The sequence below is a fragment of the Syngnathus floridae genome, chromosome 7 (assembly GCF_059516105.1).
Source record: "Syngnathus floridae isolate MCC-2025c chromosome 7, RoL_Sflo_1.0, whole genome shotgun sequence".
In the NCBI taxonomy this organism is placed as follows: domain Eukaryota; kingdom Metazoa; phylum Chordata; class Actinopteri; order Syngnathiformes; family Syngnathidae; genus Syngnathus; species Syngnathus floridae.
Window position 1 is genome coordinate 16,563,780 of NC_142419.1, and position 20,932 is coordinate 16,584,711.

Genomic DNA, 20,932 nt, shown 5'->3' on the forward strand with positions numbered 1-20,932 from the left:
AAATAAGATTTTATTAAAAAAAAAATACATCAAACATATCACAAAAATATCATATGTATGCTTAAAATTTCTAACCAAGAAATGGTGAAAGCAACATCCTTGGTGAAAATCCATATGACTTGCCTCACTGCATTTCATTTTATTTACTCGTTGAAATGTTGTAATCCATTTTTCTGCAACTCAGTCATCTTGACACTAACGTGCATCAATAATTCAGTTGTTATGTCTAGTGTGTTTCCAGAGGGGCCCCAGATAGTAAATAAATGATTAGAGAGGACACTAACAGTAAAAGACCACCTGCACCAATTCTGCTTATTAAAATAGTATTTACTTCATGATCGAGTCAATAATACTTCTATTAATGACAGAGTTTAACCACTTAATTTGAAATCATTACGGTATTACATACATGTGTTCAGTGCAAAGAAAAAAACCCAAGAATGTTGATAGAGGGCGCTGTTTCAATAGATGATGGCAATTCTACTTTTAAAGAACACCACGAAGAAGCATACGTCACTTCCGGTTTGGTCACAAACGGAGCAAAACTGCGGGGTGTTGCAAATTTTTCCATAATAACATATTTTTTGGGTCCCACCGGGTTCTCGCGTTGCTGGGGTGTGAGTCCAGAGGACTAACCACTGCACAATGGAAACCTTGCTTTAATCGCACGGAAGGTACGTACACTATATGGTTCAATGGAGCAGCTCAAGCGAATAGACCAGAGACTTGTAGAACTCCAAGTCATCAACATTAACTTTGCTACACTCGTGACATGGTTTTTCATTTTGGATGCGTTTGCAGTTCATACTGATGGAATAAAATCGAGAGGTTATTTGAATTCTGCATGTGCGCTATAGTATGGTCGTCGTTAGGTTTCATTATCATCTTTAATGACCGCAGATGCAGTAAATGTCGGTAATGACGCTGTAGGGCGACGTTGTAGATGTATATCTTTTATGCAGTTTTGACCTTTTTATTAACATGCACATTACATTTGAGGTCATTATTTATGTTGATGTCATTTATTTTTGAAAGTGACAACCAAATTGGCTAAAATGGTCTGGAGCCACTTTTTCTTTTTTTTCCGGGTGATTTGGTGTTGTTGGCTATATTCAAAATTATCTGTGCGGTTGCTGTGTGTCACGATAGCACACCGATTAAGGCTCTGGCAAGTACATTACTCTTATTTCTTTGCGTCATGGGTTCAAATCCCGTCGATGGCTTTTCTTTTTTTTTTTTTTAGAGTGCTATTTTTTGCAGCCATTCGGAAATGCAAACGAGACGTTTCGTTCAGCGTTTTTATTGAGAATTTGAACAAAAACGTCCGTAGAATATTTTCACTATCAGCAACCGCGATCAAACTTTTTTTTTTTTTTTACCGGATGTATCAGATGTTAAACTTAACCAACCTACACTGCTGCGTATTGTAGTGATGTACATTCCAGATTGCTGGTTTGAAATTTACTTTTATTATTATTATTATTTTAATAAACATTAAAACCTGTTAAAACTTGTCTGGTGTTGTATTCCTTGTTTTTATTTTTTTGGGCATGAAAACAAAAATCTGACATTTGGTTAACTGCTTTATATGACAATATGTATATGTGTTTTACGTTGTGTAATATGTGTTGGTTGTCCCCTCAAATAAAGAGCAAGTAGTCAAATACACATTCTTGACACATACAAAAAGTGCATAAAGTTATTAGATACACTTGAAAATGGTGGTGTACCTAATGTAGTGTCCTTGTGACGTCACAGATCAAACAGCCAATCAGAAAGTGGGGGTGAGGGCGGGTGGGGCACTTTTCGCTTAAACCAGGGGTGTCGACCTCCAGTCCTCGAGGGGCCGCGTTCCAACATGTTTTCCAAGTGACCCTCGTTAAGCGCACCTGCGGGAAAACTTTTAGCTTCTTTTTTGTTCAAAAGGAGCTAAAAGTTTTCACGCACCTGCACTTAACGAGGGACTCACACAGACACTCCATTAGGTACACCGCCATTTTCAAGTGTACCTAATAACAGGCCACTTTATTAGGGAAATATCATGGTCAAAGGTCACAGGTCTTAAGCTCTAGTCCTCGGGGCCGCGTTCCAACATGTTTTCCAAGTGACCCTCGTTAAGTGCAGGTGCGGGAAAACTTTTAGCTTCTTTTTTGTTCAAAAGGAGCTAAAAGTTTTCACGCACCTGCACTTAACGAGGGAATCACACAGACACTCCATTAGGTACACCGCCATTTTCAAGTGTACCTAATAAGAGGCCACATTATTGGGGAAATATGGTCAAAGGTCATAGGTTTTAAGCTCTAGCCCTTGGGGCCGCGTTCCAACATGTTTTCCAAGTGACCCTCGTTAAGCGCACCTGCGGGAAAACTTTTAGCTTCTTTTTTGTTCAAAAGAAGCTAAAAGTTTTCACGCACCTGCACTTAACGAGGGAACCGATTCTAAACATAACAGGAATGCACAATACTAGTATAAAAGAGTGCAGACAATTACAGGCTGTCAGGTCGAAATAGCTGACTGGTTAGTGACATGGGCTTTGGCTCAGTAAGACCTTGGTTCGATCCCAGATGTGAGAAAATACCTAGATGTGCTTTTATTGTGCAATTAACCCTTTATTTATTCTTTTTTTTACCTCGTGTAGTGTAACTATTGAAATGTCCATGAGGTGTACCTACACATAGTCATATAAAGCAGTTAACCAAATGTCAGATTTTTATGTTTTAATTGGCGAATATAAAAACAAGGAAAATAACACCAGACAAGTTTAAACATAAATGTTTATTAAAAATATTAAAAGTACATTTCAAACCAGCAATCCAATGTGAAATTGCAGTAGATATATTGGATAACAATATTTAGGCGTATATATGCATACACATTAAGTGTAAATCTCCCCGTTGTTGCATAACGGCGTATCCAAAGTCTGCTTTATTGTCAATTTCTTCACATGTCAAGACACACAAAGAGATCGAAATTACATTCCCACTATCCCACGGTGACAAGACATAGTACACAATATACACACAAGGAAACAACACAAAAAGTAAAAACAAGAAGGCACAAACGAATAAATAAGAGTGATGAATAAATAATAAATAAATAACATAATAAATAAGAGGAGCAAAAATGGAGCAAGTGTGCATACAGCAGACAGTCAGAACATAGCGCAAAAAGTACAGGACGTTATGCAGCCGAGGGTGGAGAGAGTTCAGGATCCTCACAGCCTGCAGTATGAAGCTGTTGCTGAGTCTGGTGGTGCGGGAGCGCAGGCTCCTGTACCTCTTCCCAGAGGGCAGAAGATCACACAAAGAGTGAGCGGGGTGACTCACATCACACACAATCGTGGTCGCCGGAGTGAAGCACCAATAATCTTACCAGCCGTGTTCACGATGCGCTGCAGGGCCTTCATGTTGTGTTCAGTGCAGCTACCACCCCACACAACGATACAACTGGAGAGGACGCTCTCAATGGCGCCACGGAAGAATGTGGTCGTGATGGCCGGAGGAGCACTTGCGCGCCTGAATTTCTGCAGGAAATACAGGCGGCGCTGAGCTTTTTTCACCAGTAATGCATCGTTTACTCACAGATTAGTTTGTTGTTGAACAAGAAATGTAATTCACGACTCGTTCGTGAACGGGAAGTGACGTCATTTTCTTCTTCGTTTTCTTTTACGGCGAGGTGGCACCAGCTTCAATGCGCATTACCGACACCTACTGGTTGAAGTTAATATGAACTGAAAAAAGAACGATCGTTAGCTCTCGTTCACTGAAAAGATTCGTTCTTTCTAACCCATCGTTCACTCACCACTGCGCTATCAGTGCTCTCCGCTTGTACTTTGATGTCGAAAATGTCTTCTCCTGTACTCAGCATGTAGGCCTTCATCATGATGACCACCAAAAGGCTGGATCAATTTGAGGTGGTGTGCGAGTGGGCGTCATGCGGTTTCAGAGGACGTAGCATGGAGGAGCTGAGCGACCACATGTCTGCTCATTTGAGAGAGTACCTGGGGGACAAGGACGCCCTGGAGGAGCTGGGTGAGGCTGACGTGATTTAAATTATGTCCTATCACACTCACCTTTTCATGTGTTTCCCCAGATGAATACACTTGCCTGTGGAAGGGCTGTCCCTTCGTCTCCATGGGCAGCCCGGCAGAGTTGGAGGCGCACGCGTACTTCCACAACTACCACACCAAGCTGAAGTTTGTGGGCTCAAAGCTGCTCCGGTCTCGCCCCGACCTGCCCGCCTGCACCCACGCCGTGCACAGCAACAACCTGCTGCCCGAGTGCTCCGACAGTCACGTCTGCCAGTGGGAGAGCTGTGATGTATGTGACAGCTAGCTTTTAGTCGAAACAAGAGTGCTTTTAGAACTAAAAGTGACCGTTTGTCTCCACACAGAGCACATTTACCAATCCTGAGTGGTTCTATCGCCACGTGGACAATCACATCGAAAGCGCCGAGCCGCAGTCGCTTTCCTATCAACAGCAGGCTCTCTACTGCCGCTGGTCAGGTAGGACTGTCAACGGTTTTGCTCTGCGCTCTGTTTGACTTTGATTGGTCCTGGCAGGCTGCGATGCCTACTTCAAGATCCGCTACCGCCTGAGGGAACATATGCGAAGTCACACGCAAGAAAGACTAGTGGCCTGCCCCACCTGCGGCAGCATGTTCTACAGCAACACCAAGCTCTTTGACCACCTCCACAGGCAGGCCCAGCCAGTGGGTGAGAGGACACTTCAAATTGTCTTTCGAGACCCTATTGAATTTCTTCTCCGTTGTTCTAATACTCCTCCGTGTGCTCTCGTAGAGTCGCTCGTGTGTGAACACTGCGGAAAAGCTTTTTCCAGCGAGAGACTCTTGAGGGATCACGTACGACAGCATGGTAAGCGTTGTCATTTTCATATGTGCGATAGCATCTATACATCTACAAAAAAAGCCGATGTAATTTTTGGAAAATATATTGTGTGATTTTCCAGTGAATCAAGTCAAGTGTCCTTTCTGCGATATGACGTGCACCACACTGGCCGCCCTTAAGATCCACATCAGGTTCCGGCACTGCGACGAGCGGCCGTTCCCTTGCGACTTCTGCGATAAAAGGTCCGTGCTCTTTCGCTGTAAAACAACACAGACGTGACCAGAAGTTATCTTTACACATTTTTCTCATTAGATTCAAGAATCAGCGAGACCTCCAGAAGCACACAGACGTCCACAACGAGGGCTCGGTGTTCCACTGCTCCGTTGAAGGCTGCACGTATTCCTGTCAGACTTTCCAGACCATGAACCAACACTTCAAGAGGGTGCACGAGGTCAGTCGGACAACAGTCGTCGGCTCGTCAACGCCGATGAGATGAGTGATGTCATGTTTAACGTGCAGGTGGGGGGCATGTCCAAGTATAAATGTCACCTTTGTGACAAGGTGTTCTCCTGGTGTTATACGCTCACGCTTCACCTGCGAAAGATACATGAACTCAAGTGGCCCTCTGGACATTCACGATTCAGGTCAGGAAGATTAAGTTCACATTTGCAAAAGCTTCAGTCCTTACCACGGCATAAATGGCTCTCTTGCAGATACAGGAAGGACGTGGACGGCTTCCTGAAGCTGAACATGGTGCGCGTGGAGACTGAGGAGGTGACCAAAGAAATCATGAAGAACATGAACAAGAAAGCTGCCAGCCTTCGCAAGAGTCAGCGAAGCCGCGGCGAGAGGGCCGCCGTCACGCCCCACAGCGGACGCTGCTCTCCGCCGTCGTCCACGTCTTCCTCTAACTCCTCCTCAGAGGAAGTGTCCACTCAGTCCAGTCCCCAGCAAGGCAGCGATTCGCCCGTCTACTGCGTGATGAGCACCATCCCGCACATCGAGGACGAGCTCGGCGGGAGCGGCCAAGAGGAGGGCGACGCCGGCGGGACGTCTGGAGCCGTGCAGGCTCTCACCATGGTGGCCAGGGGGCTGGGCATGGATGTTGTGTGACAGCACTGACATGGCGTTTTTAGCGGAACCTCATTTTATTGTTCTCAAATGTTGACTTGAGCTTTCATTGTTCTAGATTCCAAATGCATGTTTTTTTTTTCTTAATAATGCTGCTTTTAAATTTACACACGTGCTTTGTGTTATTTTATAAGCCAATCCCAAGTGAGCATATCTCATCAAACAGTTGAGGATGTCAACTCAGCCAATCAGGACCAATCTTTACAACCTTGAGATTGAAAAAATAAATAGTTTGAGATTTTGGTGGACAACTATGAAAGGGTTTTGCTTACCAAACTTATTCTTCATTTAATTCCAACAAAAAAGAATCTTAAGAATCCATTCAAGGAGGTGGCATCATGTAGACGCACTTTATTCCTAAAACAGAAGCTGCACCATCAGTAGCGGCACACAATTATATGTACACATATACACACACGCACACACACGATTACCTAAATCTGTTATATAAAATATATCATCTGACAATGTACCTTTTGAATTCCTCTCCAGAGCTCATTGAGTTCAAGTGTGCGAGAGCGTCTGGAGCCCCAAAATGGCGGGCGAGACGCGACGCTTCCTGTGCGCTCGCCGCGGGGAGGGGGCGGGGCCAGGCGTCCACTTCATGTTTACAGCGTGGCGATAAAAAGGCGTGTACCCTTCTTTGAAAAAATAAGATTCTAAAAGTCATCTACAGCAAAAAGTTCACCACTTGTTCCAAAGCCACTTCCTTTACACTGAGATGTACACACCCGCTAGGATTTGTAATATATAAAAGATATTAAGCGTTAAAAATTCCACATTTAAAAACTTACAATAAATAATATATGCAGGCATTTCATTAGGATAAAATTTCATCGATTGCAATCTACAGTCATTTAAAAACACCTTTTTACGAAACCTCCCTTGATCATCCAAAATGGATTCTTGGCATCTGATTGGACGCTGGGCGGGAGCGCCGAGAGGCTTCTTCCTGCTCCCGGCGAGTCGCGTGACGACGGCTCGTCCGTGAGCATCAGAGCATGTTCATGATGAAATTGTACATCTGCGTCAGCACCACAAAGTGAACAGGCAGACAGGAGCGGCGGTCCTGAGTGGCGGGGTCGCACGTCAGCCAGGAGAGGGCGTTGTACTGCTCCAGGACAAATCTGAGACACACCCAAAAAAATTACTTTCACACCTGCCCAGCGTGCAATGCTGTAAAATGTTCAATATGAAGATCAAACTTTCTTCAGCTTTAAAGCATATAAACAACCTCACGTCTGTACATGTAAAACTTTTTTGTCGGGCATAAAAAAGTGGACCGTGCGTTCAGTGACTGACCTGAGGACGTCTGAGGTGTGGTTGGAGTCGAGGGGATGGGAGTGTTTACTGTGCAGCAGCTCGTCGGATTGGACAGAGGACACGTGCAGGTGTAGAGAAGCCTGGAGGAGACCATGTTCACATTATCATCATGAGCATTTATATTTAATAATAATAAAAGTAAAAACTGGAGAAGAGCTCCTATCTGGTACCTTGAGGAACAGAGGACACTGGTTCTGAGCTTGAGGACAGGCTGACCAAAACCAGTCGGGTAGCGGTCCGGCCTTGGCAGTGGACACGAAGTAGCCCAGCGCCATGGGTTGCTGCAGGATGTTCAACGCCTCCTCGTGAGACTCCATGCGATCCGCGCTCTGACCCTGCAGCACAAAATGCCAAATGAAAATCAGAAAAGAAAATCATTCAAATCACAAATGTTTACTTCATTTTCAAACAAATTGGAGTGTGTTTGGAGGTATTTGCGAGCCTACAACACGAGCTAACGTCAGTACCGACCTTGCTTCCGTCGCCGCCCTGGTGGTAGTGCGAGCCAGGCGAGTGAACAGGGGAGGTGGTGGGCGAGTTGGGCAGGATGCTGATGATGTCCGGGTCCACCATGTCGTTGTCGAACAGCTCGAAGATGCCAATTTCGTCAGAGCCGTCTGTGACGAAGGAGAGGTTTGCTTCGTTCCAGAGCTAATCCTGCTACTCGGCGTGGCGCCAAGACTCACCTGGATTAATGGGGTTGAAGTTGATGTCGATGGGCTCCGACGTGTTGGTGTTGACCTGCACCATGGCCGAGGTGGGAAACACCAAGATGTGCGTGCACGATGTGTCTTGCGGCGTGCTCAGCTGCGACGTCTGCATGTTGAGCGTGGTGCTGCGGCCGAACACCGAGCCCGTCGACACCGAATCTGCACGGCGGGAGAATTCACACCAATCAAAACCCAGAACAATTGTTTGTTTGCTCACTTCACATGTGTCTTGAGTTTTACCTGGCATGACCACAAAAGAACCTTGAGGCTCCATGGCGACCAGGCAGGCGCTAAGGATGCTGGGAGTGTCGGCAGCAGAGATGCCGCACATCCGGCATGTTTCTTTCAAGCGTTTGCTGAGGGACTGAAGGTTCCTCCTGCTCAGCAGAATACTCCAGTCTGGACCAATGAGCACAACGAGAACACATTAAGTTTTTCTCTAATGATTTGGGGATGCTGTCATGGGCACGTGTTTACCTCTGAGCTCGCCGTGGCCCATCCTCCCCAGGCGACCAATCACCACCCTCCACGGCAGTGAAGTCACCTGCACCAAGCCCAGGCACCAATCCCACAGCTTCTGCAGACCCAGTCGTCGGGCGGAGCCCATTTTCCGGCGGGCCCTACAACCAAAACACACAAGCCAGTTAAAAAGAAGAAAGAAAAATTGTCGGTCCTCAGCGCTATCGCCTGTGGCTTACCTGTTGGGCACGTCGATGCTGATGATGCAGCTCTCCAGCAGCTCGCCGTGCTGGTCGGTACAGGAGGCCAGCAGCCAGCGCTGGTCGTGCGACAGGCAGTAGCCCACAAACAGGATGTTGTACTTCTGCGACGCCTCGCCGAACGTCTCGCCTAGCTCCGTCTGCTTATCTTTCACCGGGGCCAGAATGAAAGGCGGCGTGTACAGACGCAGACACTCGGGCCTCTGCATGGACGGAAAAAGTTGATAAAGCTCAAAATGCCAGGAACCTTTCAGATCAGCCTGGATGACGCTACCTCTGGGTTTTTGAGCGCCATGTCGATGGCAAGGCCAGGACCGAAACCCGTCAGAGCTTTGAAGTTGGTGGAGTTAGGCAGGGGCCGGCGACATTGCGTGAAGACGGAGAAGGCGAGCGACTTGAGATGCTGGCCGTACAGGTGCCGCTCGCCGCTGTGCACCGGCTGCAGGAGGTACTGGCACGGAACGATCTGACAAAAAACACAAGCGGACGTTAATGAATAAAAGGTGACGGGACAGCTGACGTTCGAAGCAGACCTTTTCCACGACACCTACCTGCACGGAGACGGCGTTTCTGATTCGACTGGGAAGGAACTGGAGCATCTCCGTGTAGCAGCGTAAGAGGCCCAGCGTGTAAGCGCTGGAATGGACCTCGCGGTCGGCGTCGGTGTAGCTGAACGGGTCCACTATGTACACCACGATGGCGGGCGGGTAGGAGATGGCGTGCGACTCGCCGTCCGTTGGCTTGCCCACTTTGTCTCTCTCCATTGTGCTGAGGAGATGAAAACAATGTGCAATGGCTTGTTGGGGAAAAAAAAGAGGCGGGACTAAATCACATAGGTTATATTTCCATAGAAATGACTCACCTCTCGGGTGCCTCACTCGAGCTTTGGGCAGTGGCCCCATTTTCCGCACCCGGGCCTTGTGGGTTGGACTGGGGCCCGTTATGCGCCGCGCTACCCTGCAGCCCGCCGGCTCCAAATGGGGCGTAGGAGCTCGGCTTGGACGACGCCAACCCACCCATGGTCTGGGTGCCTGAGGGGGCGGGCGGAGGGGCGCTGTTGATCTGGGTGGCGTTTGAGTTTCCTGAAGAGGCGGAGCTCTGAGAAGATGCGGCAGTGGCGGGGTTGCGCTGGGATAGGAGGGAGCTGTCCAGAGACTGCTCTGCTAGGTAGGGAGCTAAGAGAGGAGATGAACATGGATGTTCTCAGCACTGATTGGAAGATTATAATTCAAAATCTCAGAGGGAAAATATAGTCTGGTGAGAGAAGTACCTAGATCGTAGCGGCAAACTTGAGCAAAGACTTTGAGTTTATTGAAGGCCTCGCTGTTGCCATCTCTGGCGGCCATCTTGAGGAACCAGTCGCTGAGGGGCTGCTCGGCCATGCTCCTGCCTTCTGTGCTGCCGACCTTCAGGATGCCCTCGGGATGGCTTTTGCAGATGGGCCTGTGCTGGCCGAGCTGGCACGCCTGTCAGAGGAAATCAAATCACAGCTTCTGCTGAGGAAACTTTTTTTGGGGGGCAGAAATGTGAGCATATAAATAAGAGCAGGAAACACGCACCTCATACATGGCGCTCAAATCTTTGAAGAACGTTTTGGCCCGGCTGAGGAGCGTTTCGCTTTCTGGGCAGACGACGACAAAGCCGACATCCCTCTGGGAGCCGAAAGGATCCAGGAGCAGCTTTTCCCAGTAGGGCAAGCCAAAGGGGGACAGCACCACAAAGTCGTACTCGTAGCCCACCAGAAATGTCGGGATGGGCAGCGGCTCGGGAGACTCGTCTGTACCTGTGTGCCAAGCAAGAAGACAAGCTTAAGAAGCTCCAGAAGCAAACTAGGCCTGTCACTATCAAATACTTTCAAAATCAATTCATATAATAAAATGTTATCTTGCATGCAAGTGCAATACAAATAATTTTTTTGCCCTGACCGACATTTGAAGATTCAAACGACTTGAAATTGAAAATATGCTGCTAATGTCGTGAGCTCAACTTTGACTTGTGTCCTCTACGGTCTTACCATAAGACCCCCTCCCGGCCATCTTGTGGAACTGCTGCCAGGTGAGGGGTCCTTGAACGCCCCACGAGCGCACGCTTCTCTTCTTCTGAATGGTGTCCTGCAAGACAGGCTGGAGGGACAACAGCACCCGCAGCACGTCCTGAGAGAACAGCTTGTTCATGTCCGCTGCTGCACGAGGGAAGAACACACAAAAGAAGAAAAATCTTACTTCGTAGTCGTTAACGGGACGAGAAAAGAGAGAAGGACGGAAATGGATGCTTACATTTGCATTTTGGCCACTGATGAAGACAAGTGCTTTTCACGAGACTTTCATCCACTTTGCCTCCCGACATGTTGTCCATGAACTGCCGGCCGTGCTCCAGAGCCATGTAGCAGTCGTTATAACAGTCTCTCTCCTCCACCCTCACAAAGGAGCTGGGGGCGGAGCTCAGTTTGGGGTACTCCACACCTCCCATGGGCGCAAATGGGTTGGTACACTGGTCCTGGAGGAGTAGAATGAGCTCGTCGGGCGGTTTCTCCTTCAGACTGCACGACTTGTGTTTGGCGGACGCCCGCAGCTCTTCGAAGCAGCGCTCCGTGTCGCGGCCGGCGTCCGAGCCGCGGCCGACCACGTCCAGCTCGTCCTCCAGGAAGAGCCCGGCGGACTGGCCGAAGCGGCGATTGGCGACGGCGCTGAAGCCGCACGTGCAGGGGTACTGGGCCTCGCCGTTGTCCTTCAGGTACACGCCCACGTCGGCGCCTCGGATGTTCATGTTGCACACGCACACGCAGCAGCTGTCGAAGTTGCAGTCCTTGAAGAGGTTCATGACCGACTCGGAGAGGATGAGCGTGACGTAGAGGCTGTGCGCCTCCGGGACGGACGGGACGGTGGCCGGCTCCACCGAGCTGAGCGGCCGGCAGGTGGAGGAAGTGGAAGCCGGGGAGTAGAGGTCAGAGTTGTCGTACTTGAGCGAGCCCTGGACGCTGGAGGGTCCGCGTGGCGTTCGAGGGGTGCGGGGAGTGCGAGGCGTGGGCACGGAGAAGCGGGGCGTGGCCGGCGACGGGAGGATGCCCGCGCCACTGTTGCTGGGAGGGGCGCTGCTGGACATGACGGGCGTGTGGGTCTGAGGCGTGTGGCTCTGGATGTCATCGGGCTCCACGCTTGGGATGTTGCTTTTGCAAAACAAATTCTGCCGTTAGATGGTTCCAACATTTGACAGCGTCTTCATTTCTTACCTGTCTTTGGTCACCACCGGTGGCATCAGCTCCATTTTGCCGATGCTCCAGTTCCGCATGTACACACATTTGTGCTCGGGCAGCTTGATGGGCATCAGACACTGACTGGGCAGGGTTTTCAGAGGGGCGTACATGGAGCAGCCAATAAATGGCTGACTCGTCTCCGGCTTGTACACAAAAGAAAAGTCCTACGAGAAAAGCGAGAAGGCGGAAATTCAAAGACGGCGTGCTCTTTGCGTTGGGCGCTCCGGCGGGGGGGTGCGGCGTACCTTTACTTCAGTGGGCTTGGGGCTGCAGAAACCCTCCTCCACCTCCATCTTGAAATGGTTGTTGAGCTGGCTGCTGTCCAGCAGGGTGAGGCCGGCCCCCGCTTCCAGGCTGTCTTTGCTGCCGGAGTTCATGGGGGAGTAGCCCTGCTGGTCCGTAGACGGTGGGGTGGGAAACATCTTGTGTAGATCTGCCGTGCCTGTCCGGGCAGGGAAAGGAAGATGTCACTGCCCTGCTGAAAAACATTCCCGACTCCAAAAGATCCGTGAAGGATAATCTTACTGATGGAAGCCAAGGGGTCCAAAGAGGCGGGCTTTGCTTCTTTCGAGACAAACTTGTCATCTACACCAGCGTTGGCTCTTTTGGCTCCAGGCTTTGGGAATACATCATCATGTCGGTGAATAATGCAACATTTAGCAGCTCCTCGGCCAGCATGTGATAATCTTCAGATGTGCACTTACCGCTAACTCATCCTCATCCGAATTGAAGATTTTATCCAAGTCGCTATAGGACACGGCCAAGTCGTTCTCATGGATGAGGCTGGTGGAGGCGGCTGGCTTGCTGCCTGATGGACCTTGACCTTCTGCACCACATTTACACAAAAAAGCACACCGTGAGAACGCGCCAACTTGGTACTTACGCAATGATCGAGTTAACACTCACCATCAGCTGAAGCCGATCCGTCATCCAGCTACGTTTGGGAGAAAAACAGATCAGAACTTAACCCAGCTTTGTCTCGCGCAGTGGTTCTTAAAGTCAGGACACACGACGCCTACCTTATGTTTCTTGCTCCCATCCCTCTCAACTCCAGACTTGTCCCTCTTTTCCCTGAAACTGAATTCCTCGTCTCCTTCGTCAAAGGCGTAAGGGTCCGGCTCGCCGCTGTGGTCGCCGTCCGTCGTGGCGCAGGACAAGTATGTATTCCTCCGCTGGGCGTAGGTCTTCACCACGTCCTGGGACACTTTGAGAGGCTGCATGGAGCCCACCATCAACCTGAGGAGGAGATTTTTTTTTTTTTTTAAGCACACATTGTATTTCTACTCAAGTACTGCACGCGAGTAGTTTTCCCATCTCTGCTGGCAAATTGCTTACTCTGTAACAGACACGACGCTTTCGGCTCCCGCGCCGCCTCCAGAGTCATCTCGTACTTTATCGGCAGGTAGCAGAGGTGTGTGAAAGATGGCCGCCTTCTTCCTCGGCAGGTTGAAATACTTCCAGGGGTTGTGTCCGGAATCTTCGTTGGGGTTGACGGCGGAGCCGATAAAGACGGTGGGCTCCAGGGTTTCGTTAAAGGGTGGGGGGAAGGGTAAAGGCATGGGCGTGCTCTCCGGAGGGGGCTCCTCCGACGAGCTCTTCTGAGGCAGCAGGCAAGGCTCCACCGAAGGCGGGTAAAAGGGCTGGTGAATGGGCGTGGAGTTCTTCATGCCGCTCGGAGTCAGGTTGCCGTCGGCGTGGTCGCACGGGTGCGGGCTGAGCGGCGGGGGCGGCGGCGAGCCCACCAGGTCGGCGGTGGGGCCGTGGGTGTGCGGCGTGGGCGCTTTGGGGGGCGCGGCCGTGTCCACGTGGTGCAGGCTGGGGTAGGTGCCCTCCTCCTGTCCTCGCAGGCACAGCCTGGGCGTCTGAGGCTCCAGCGGCTGCTCGTCGCTCACAGAGTTGCGGTGGTGAAAAGGAGTTTGCGGCCTCTTTTGCTGCTTCTCGCCCTTCTCCAGCTTCTCGACCAGCTTGTGCTTTGGGGCTGGCGGGGTGGGCTGGCCTGACGACGGCGGGTGTCCTGAGGTGTTGATGGGCCGCTGCTTCGGATTCTTATGCCTAAGTGAGGAGGGGAGATGATGTTAAACAAGATATTCTGAAATGGAATCTTATTTGCCCCCTCTCCAAATAAATGATACTTTCTGCCCACAATATTTGATGAGCAAACCTTGAACAATTGCAATGTGGCCTGTGGACGGGCTCCACGAAATCCCACAGCCCGGTTTTGTCTGCCTCGTCCTCACAAGTCCCGTTGGTCAAGTTGGTAAACTTCCTCCTACCGAGACAGAAGAATTGACATTTACCAAGAAATTCCCAGCGTTTCTCTTCTGGATTTAAAGATTGTGCTTTTATGTACTTGTTCCCTGTGCGGTTTATGTTGTACTCCTGCCAAACGGACTCCACCATGTGGCTGGCCAGCCTTCGAGGGATTTTCCCCCCGTGAAGAGTGTTGTTGTTACTGAAGCCGTCGGACGCAGAAGACAATTTATGCCACCTGTGTGCTGGCTGATAGCCTACAATGGCGGCAAGACAAACGTGATATATTAATATATAAATCCAAGTATATTCCGTAAAAACTGCCGCGGCCGTACCAGTCTGAGCTTCCTCCGGCGACGTTGGTGGCGTCAGCGTGACAGAGGACATGGCGGGATCTCGGTGAGCGGCCTGGCCTGACTGAGCGCCGCCGCATGTGCTTCCTGAGGTGTTGGATGAACCTTGAGAGACCACTGCGGGGAGATCTGTCAGGGGGAGGAGCACCAGACAGGAAGGGTACACCATCCTCACTCCAGCTGGAACAGGAACACACGCAAATCAGAACGAGTACAAGGAAATGGGTGGAACGCTTCTGCTATTAAAATACGTGACGCCTCACCAACGAGAACCTCCACGGCTGCCAGGGAGTCATCTTCCCAGTCGCCGTCCTCCATCTTCTCCTCCTGGATCTCCTTCGGATTGGGGCTGATGGGATAAAACTGCCGCCACTCTTCAATGAGCTTCTGCGTGGGGTGGTCTGACATTTTGAAGCCCTGGCCCGTGAGGGAACCGTTCAAGCCGTACGGGCTCAAGATGACTGCAAAGCAGGTAAGGGGGAGTTAAGCGGAGAGTGACAAGTAGGCGGGATCCGCACGGGGCTTACCTTGCAAGGGGCTGGAGCTCTGCTGGGCGAGGCTCAGGTGCTCCTCGCTCAGCCGCTGCAGAGGCTGGTGTTGCGCAATCTCCACGCTGGTGCACACGCTGCTGTCGCCGTGCACGAAAAATGTGAACGCGCAGGACAGATGCTCGCTGTCATGGAGAGCGAGAGAAAGAGAGAGAGAGAGAGAGACACACAGTGGCGCATTTAATAGGGCAGGATTAGGTCTTTGAAACGACACAATGACACTTTGGAACGAGGTGTCAAGTGAATCTCCTACCCATTTGAAATCATGAACAAAAGCTCACGGCTCATATCCTCAACAGCCTCCATCTGACTTACTTTTGTCAGGCTATTTCTCAATAAAAATGTAAAAAAAAAAAAACTTGAATAGTCTTAAAAATAATACAACAATCGAGGGCATTATTTTCCATTTCGAACAAGCGGCCAAGTGCACTGAAATTGTACTTGTTGACATAGTGGGTGTAAAAACCACAGTGCACGCTCAGCATTTTCCAAAGGCTGACCCTGTTTACTGGCCAGCAAGTGTGAGCGACAACAACTGCGTTAGGAGGAACTGACTCAACTCCCACTTACAGCGCCTAACACATTTATTAGACCACCACCCCAACGTGAGCTTCGTGCCACAGCTGCCTTGAATTAACTGCAGAAAAAATATTTTTTTTACTTGTATTCCTTGAACAAAAAAAAAAAACCAACAACCTAAATTTCTTTTTTTTTACTCAAGTCAAAAACTAAAGGTTGGTAGAGGGAAGAAAAGAGTCATTCCAAGGCATCCATTTTGTGTTTGCCTGCTGGGCTATCAAACAACTGCAATCAAATATGAGGACAATGTTGCATAACGGCTAAATAAATACATCCCAAGCAACAAAGAACCCGTCTGCGGTCAAAGCCAAGTATGTGAAGCAAACACATTGGAGCACTCAAGGCATCTATGCATCCACTTTTGATGGCCTTTCTTTTAATTAGGCTTGGCTTGAATCCAGGGGAGTCTGCTCGGGGTGGCGCGGTTGACATGTTTTGGCGCCGTGCACAGAAACATATTGAGAGACAGGACAAGGAGCTTTGCTAAGTGAACTGGCGGGCTGCTCTCCAGAAGGCGCGCTAACTTGCGTCACGCATGGAGGAGGTCACACGCCAAGACAAATGTGATTTTAAATGGACTTCATATGACACACTGACGAAAATGCAACGTCAACATGGCAATCTGAGTTCCGAAATAGTGGGACACTTCGAGCCCCGCGAGGAGCATACACCAACATCTGCGAAGGCCCCTTTTTCAGACAATCCCCCCGCTGGGAACGAGCGAAGGACATCGTGGCGTGGGAAGCCCCCGAATTGTAGTATGAATGAGAACATCTGTCCCTACTGCGGTATATTTACTGGACATACGTGTGTCACAAAAGTTCCAGGACTGACGTCACAAAAGACAGATTTCAAAATCCAAACTAGAAGCACCGTGGATCTGTTCTAAACAAAATAGCTCAGGTCTTGCACCAAAACAGCTTTCATTTGGAAAAAGCAGCATACAAGACGAATGTTCCATCGCTCAGAAACCAAGTGTGCGATTTTACTACTGTATTTTTTCGGTAGCGGTTTTTCTGCTTTGGTTGCACTGCAAAGAATTTGCCCCGAGGCATGTTTAAGCTGCATGCCGCATTTAATGGGAGAGACAGAAAATAGCTTTATGTTTAAAAAAAAAACACACACACCTCCATCTATCAGCATTAGCACAATGACAAGTTTCTGACCAGGTACAGCTGCGGGGTTCCTTCCTACCTTTTATTGATGACTTTCTCGTCCTTCTGATAAGGCTTCACAAACCACTTGCCGATGCGTACAAAGCCGCGGTTCATGAGGCAGCGCTCCAGCAGGTTGTGGATGGCTTTGAACAGGAGCGTGCGACACTCGTAGGACAGGCCGCTTTCCCACTCGCCGTCCTCCTCGCCTGGAGAGAGGCGGAGACATTAGGGAAGAAAAAAGAAAAAAAAAATGGAAACGTACATGAACCAATCCCAACGGGCATCCTCAAATTGTGTGTTTAAGTACGATAAAAGTTGTCAGTCAGGTTTTGGCAATAAGGAGGGCGTGAGTGAAATTGAAACTTTTGAACGACCTCACATTTATGGTGCTGTAAGGAGGTCATGTGACATATTCTAGGGGTGGTGTCTGGTATTTGCAGATTCCCACTTTGTGTCTTCAGCTGCAAGTGTTTGGGGGGAACGCCTGTTGAAATACCCCAGGTGTACCTAATACCATGGCCTGAAAGTAAACAATCCAAATCTGCTTGTTTTTGCCCCAATTGTAGAATGACAGGCTCGTGATCTGCGCTGACCCAACAAAGAAATGAGTTATAAAACCCCGGAAGCGATCATCTTGAATGGCTCGCTGAGAATCAAATTCCTCAAGCGTTTTTTGGAGGAAAGCTGCTACATACCGGCCTGAATCTCCCGTGGCCCAGAGCCAGCAGATTCCACACAGCTTTGGACGACTGACTCACAACACATCAGATGTTGTATAATGCAAAAAAACGGGAAAAAAAGGATTGCTTTGAAATGATAAAACTAAGTAGAACGTTCCCGTGGAAGTGCCTTTATTACACCTGTGTTGTCACTCGAGCGCTAGGAGTGGTTATATTTGACCGAGTATGCCCGACGCGACGTGCAATCAGACTCACTCAAGAGTTCGTTATGGATGAGCTCGGCGAAGCTGGGGTCGTCGCCCCACCAGAAGAGCCAGAGTTCCCGGCGACCGGGCGTGTGATGCCGCCGCCACACGCTCAGCACGTCGGCCGCCATGCACCGGCTGAAGCTGCACAAGATGGGGTCCTCCTCGGTCACGGGGAAGAGGATGGGCGACGACGTGGGGCCTTCCCACACAAAGCGTCGCCATTTTATCCCGGTCAAATCAGCCTAGAAAAGAAGGGAGAGCGTTGATGAAGAGGTTGGAGAGACAAAATATAATTTCTTATCCTAGCTGCAACCTTTCCGTGTCTATTGTCCCTGAACTCTATCACTATTGCAAAACACGTGGACAAAGCATAAAGCTGGCCACCAATCTGTTGAAAGTTTTTTTTTTCTTCATTAGTGGGACTCTTTCCTAGTCTATGTGGCCTAGTGTTTGATTGTATATGTATCATGTGAAAAGTTATCATCTGTTAGACCATACAATATAACCCATAGTGGATCATTTATATTGTCATGATTGATGTGTGGAGTTTTGGCTTTACTCTACTGCGACCCTGCTCACCGGTGATGGCGTATTGTGATTTTCTAGGAACGTGATCGTTTGAAAATATAAGTGCAGGTACAAATTGATAGTGGTTAAAAAAAAAAAATGCGGTCAGTGTCATCATTAATAATTTTAATTAATTGATAACATAATGTCATTATTATTAAAGTAATTTGCTAAATTAGAAGAATGTAAAGCTCAATTTTGGGGCCGTTGAAAAAAACATCAAGTCTCAGTAATGTAACACCGCGACTGATGATCATTTGAAAGTGTGCATGCTCCTCCCTAATAGCAGTTACTGTCTAAACTATACATTCCTCGCTGACATGCATGTTTTGAGCATGTGTGAAGAAGCCCGAGAACCACAGGGAGAACATGCAAACTGCACACAGAAGGGGCCAAATGTGCTCTAAAACTTATCGAAGTAAAATAACAGTCAAAAAGCATATAATCCTAAAGAGCCGCTGCGAATATGTTCAAAAAAACATGCCACACACGATCATAATGATCATAAAAAGTTGCCAGCCCACATGCGCATATCAGTGGAAACAGATTAGTTAGTAAAACATTGAACAGCTGACGGGCTCGTCTAACACGACTTCAGTGTTTGTAGTAAGACTTGCTCGTAATTAATGCTAATGTCAGCGTATTGTGCGCACCCTTGGCGGCATACGAGCCCTATTCATAAGGCAATTGGGCACCGCTTGGCCCCGCAGTATGTGTGCTGCTCCTATTATGGAAGTTGGCCGAGATCACGATTTGCAACTTGCAGGCCCCGATGCCTTCACGCCAGTCTGCAAGTGACGTTACAAAGCTCGGCAGCCTGATTAGCCAAAATGGCTTTCCGTGGCCTCAGCGGGCGCAGAGCTAGGCTAGCTTACGCATACACATTCATATACACTCACAACACAACACACAGCCTTACCAGGCAGAAGAGGTTGGAGTGGCAGTCCTCCAAACTGGCCCCGTTTGGTACAAAGCACGAAGTCATCCTTGTCACTGCGTCTTCGGAACCTTTAAGTCCATGGTCTCACACAAGAACTGCTCGCTCGGGGGGTGGTGAGGGGGGGTGCTGCTTCTACGACCAGCCGCCGCTAGTCAGCCAGGCAACTTCCAGCCGGCGCTAGCCGCCGCTAGCCCGACAGCTAAGCCAACGTTATGGATCGCATCGAGCGGAAAGACAAGCATCTAGCTAAACGATTCATCAATCCGATTTGAAATGTATTGTCCGGTGGGCTTTCCAGTGAGCGAGCGTGGTGGCGGCGGTGAGGCTACATTACCGTAAATATCAAAATAGCACGAGTTAACATGACCGGATTGACTACCGCTGACTAAGTGATATTCGCGGTGCACAAAAAATACGGGGGAGCTCCGAAAGTAAAACAGGAAAAACTTCAGCCCCGAATGCGCTAGCGCTATTGGCTGCTAGCCGATCTGAAACAATTTCAAGGCAAAGGAACTCTGTGTGTCTGTCTGTCTTGTCTGTGTGTCTGTCTCTCCCCTCCCCCTGGTCTCTACTAGCCTGCTAGCAGACGAGCTAACATGCCAGAGGTCCAACAACGCTAGCCTCCATAAAACAATTAGCTCCGCCGCCCCCCCGTTTCGCTAACAAGCACCATGATGCTCCCCCGTGCGATCTCCGAAAACAACCCCCGAGAAAGGAAGGAAAGGGCGAAACGGCGAGGCTACTCATCGGCTTGCGCGCCCCCCTGCCTGTGCTCCATGGCTCCAGCAGATTTCCATTATTTCAACTCATGGATTGAATTCTTTAATGGCGGCCAGGAGGACAAGTCTGCCTCTCGGCTCTGATTGGCCATTTGCCGCTAATGGGGGCGTCATCCGGCTTCTAGTAGCTCCATGACTTCACAGTTTACAAGATGAAAGCTCCACTTGCATCTGTCATACTACTGTCACTGGAGCTCACCCCCTCAATGATGTCTCTCGGGCCGACACGTTGCTCACTGCAACACGTTTTCATCGGATTGTGTCAATGCACAGATGCGAGTTGACATAATAAAAACTTGATCTGTCATTTGCACGGGGTTTTGACTACTCATGTCCTGACACATTTCGACACCTGTTCTAACCATTCCAACTTCAACTAAGCAACGAAAATCAGGACTACTCGGATCCCTGAAGTTCTCACTTCTAGGATTCTACATTCGCCACCCCAACATTCATTCATAATGAGACAATTAACAAAAAGTCAAACAATTTAGCTCATTCTAAACATGCAACAACCACACTTTTAAAAAAGCAATTGCAATGTGCAGAGTTGCCAATGGATATACATGATTTGTATATTCTAGGCCCATATTAGAATATTTTTACAATGTCATGGAATTGACAAAAATGGCTATGATTGAACATACTTTGACTAATTCAATCCAATTTAAATTAAAAATATGTGGGCGTTATATTGTGTACATTTTCTGAATGGCCGCGTTTTGCAAATATATATATATGACAGAAATAAATATGGCCCCTTTATTTTATCTTAATTGATCGTATTATAGTTTGCAAACAATAATTTCATGGAAACAGGGAAGCATTGTAGTGTATCTATTTTACACA

General features: G+C 48.8%; 2 protein-coding genes across 4 annotated transcripts; one reads left to right on the forward strand and one right to left on the reverse strand.

Moving 5' to 3' along the window:
* The first annotated feature begins 495 nt into the window (after nt 1-495).
* Nucleotides 496-6,084, forward strand: LOC148395646 (histone H4 transcription factor). The gene is made up of 10 exons (XM_088380069.1): nt 496-674; nt 3,865-4,031; nt 4,093-4,319; nt 4,393-4,504; nt 4,562-4,714; nt 4,799-4,873; nt 4,968-5,088; nt 5,159-5,297; nt 5,366-5,490; nt 5,560-6,084. Exons 2-10 carry the CDS (start codon nt 3,881-3,883, stop codon nt 5,957-5,959), a joined length of 1,503 nt encoding a protein of 500 aa, XP_088236195.1. The 5' UTR covers nt 496-674; nt 3,865-3,880; the 3' UTR covers nt 5,960-6,084.
* Nucleotides 2,757-20,527, reverse strand: LOC148395647 (mediator of RNA polymerase II transcription subunit 13-like). Of its 3 annotated transcripts, none has more exons than XR_015859303.1 (35): nt 19,284-20,527; nt 17,805-18,039; nt 16,907-17,075; nt 15,113-15,258; nt 14,849-15,046; nt 14,568-14,765; nt 14,333-14,489; nt 14,144-14,251; nt 13,318-14,034; nt 13,002-13,218; nt 12,889-12,916; nt 12,687-12,808; nt 12,508-12,598; nt 12,228-12,424; nt 11,959-12,146; nt 11,006-11,895; nt 10,744-10,911; nt 10,289-10,512; nt 10,000-10,195; nt 9,592-9,904; nt 9,281-9,497; nt 9,004-9,195; nt 8,709-8,932; nt 8,488-8,630; nt 8,251-8,409; nt 7,987-8,169; nt 7,772-7,917; nt 7,471-7,635; nt 7,280-7,380; nt 6,451-7,104; nt 6,250-6,334; nt 5,535-5,938; nt 5,178-5,440; nt 3,373-5,103; nt 2,757-3,278 (listed from the first exon to the last, which is right to left on the reverse strand). XR_015859303.1 is itself a non-coding variant. In XM_088380062.1 (30 exons), the coding sequence occupies exons 1-30, from the start codon at nt 19,347-19,349 to the stop codon at nt 6,972-6,974; spliced, it is 6,291 nt and encodes a 2,096-aa protein (XP_088236188.1). In that variant the 5' UTR covers nt 19,350-20,527; the 3' UTR covers nt 6,450-6,971. The 3 variants fall into 3 exon arrangements, 1 of the variants encoding a protein (XP_088236188.1); XR_015859304.1 differs by having other exon boundaries at nt 5,535-6,185; XM_088380062.1 differs by lacking the exons at nt 2,757-3,278; nt 3,373-5,103; nt 5,178-5,440; nt 5,535-5,938; nt 6,250-6,334 and having other exon boundaries at nt 6,450-7,104.
* Nucleotides 20,528-20,932: the final 405 nt, after the last annotated feature.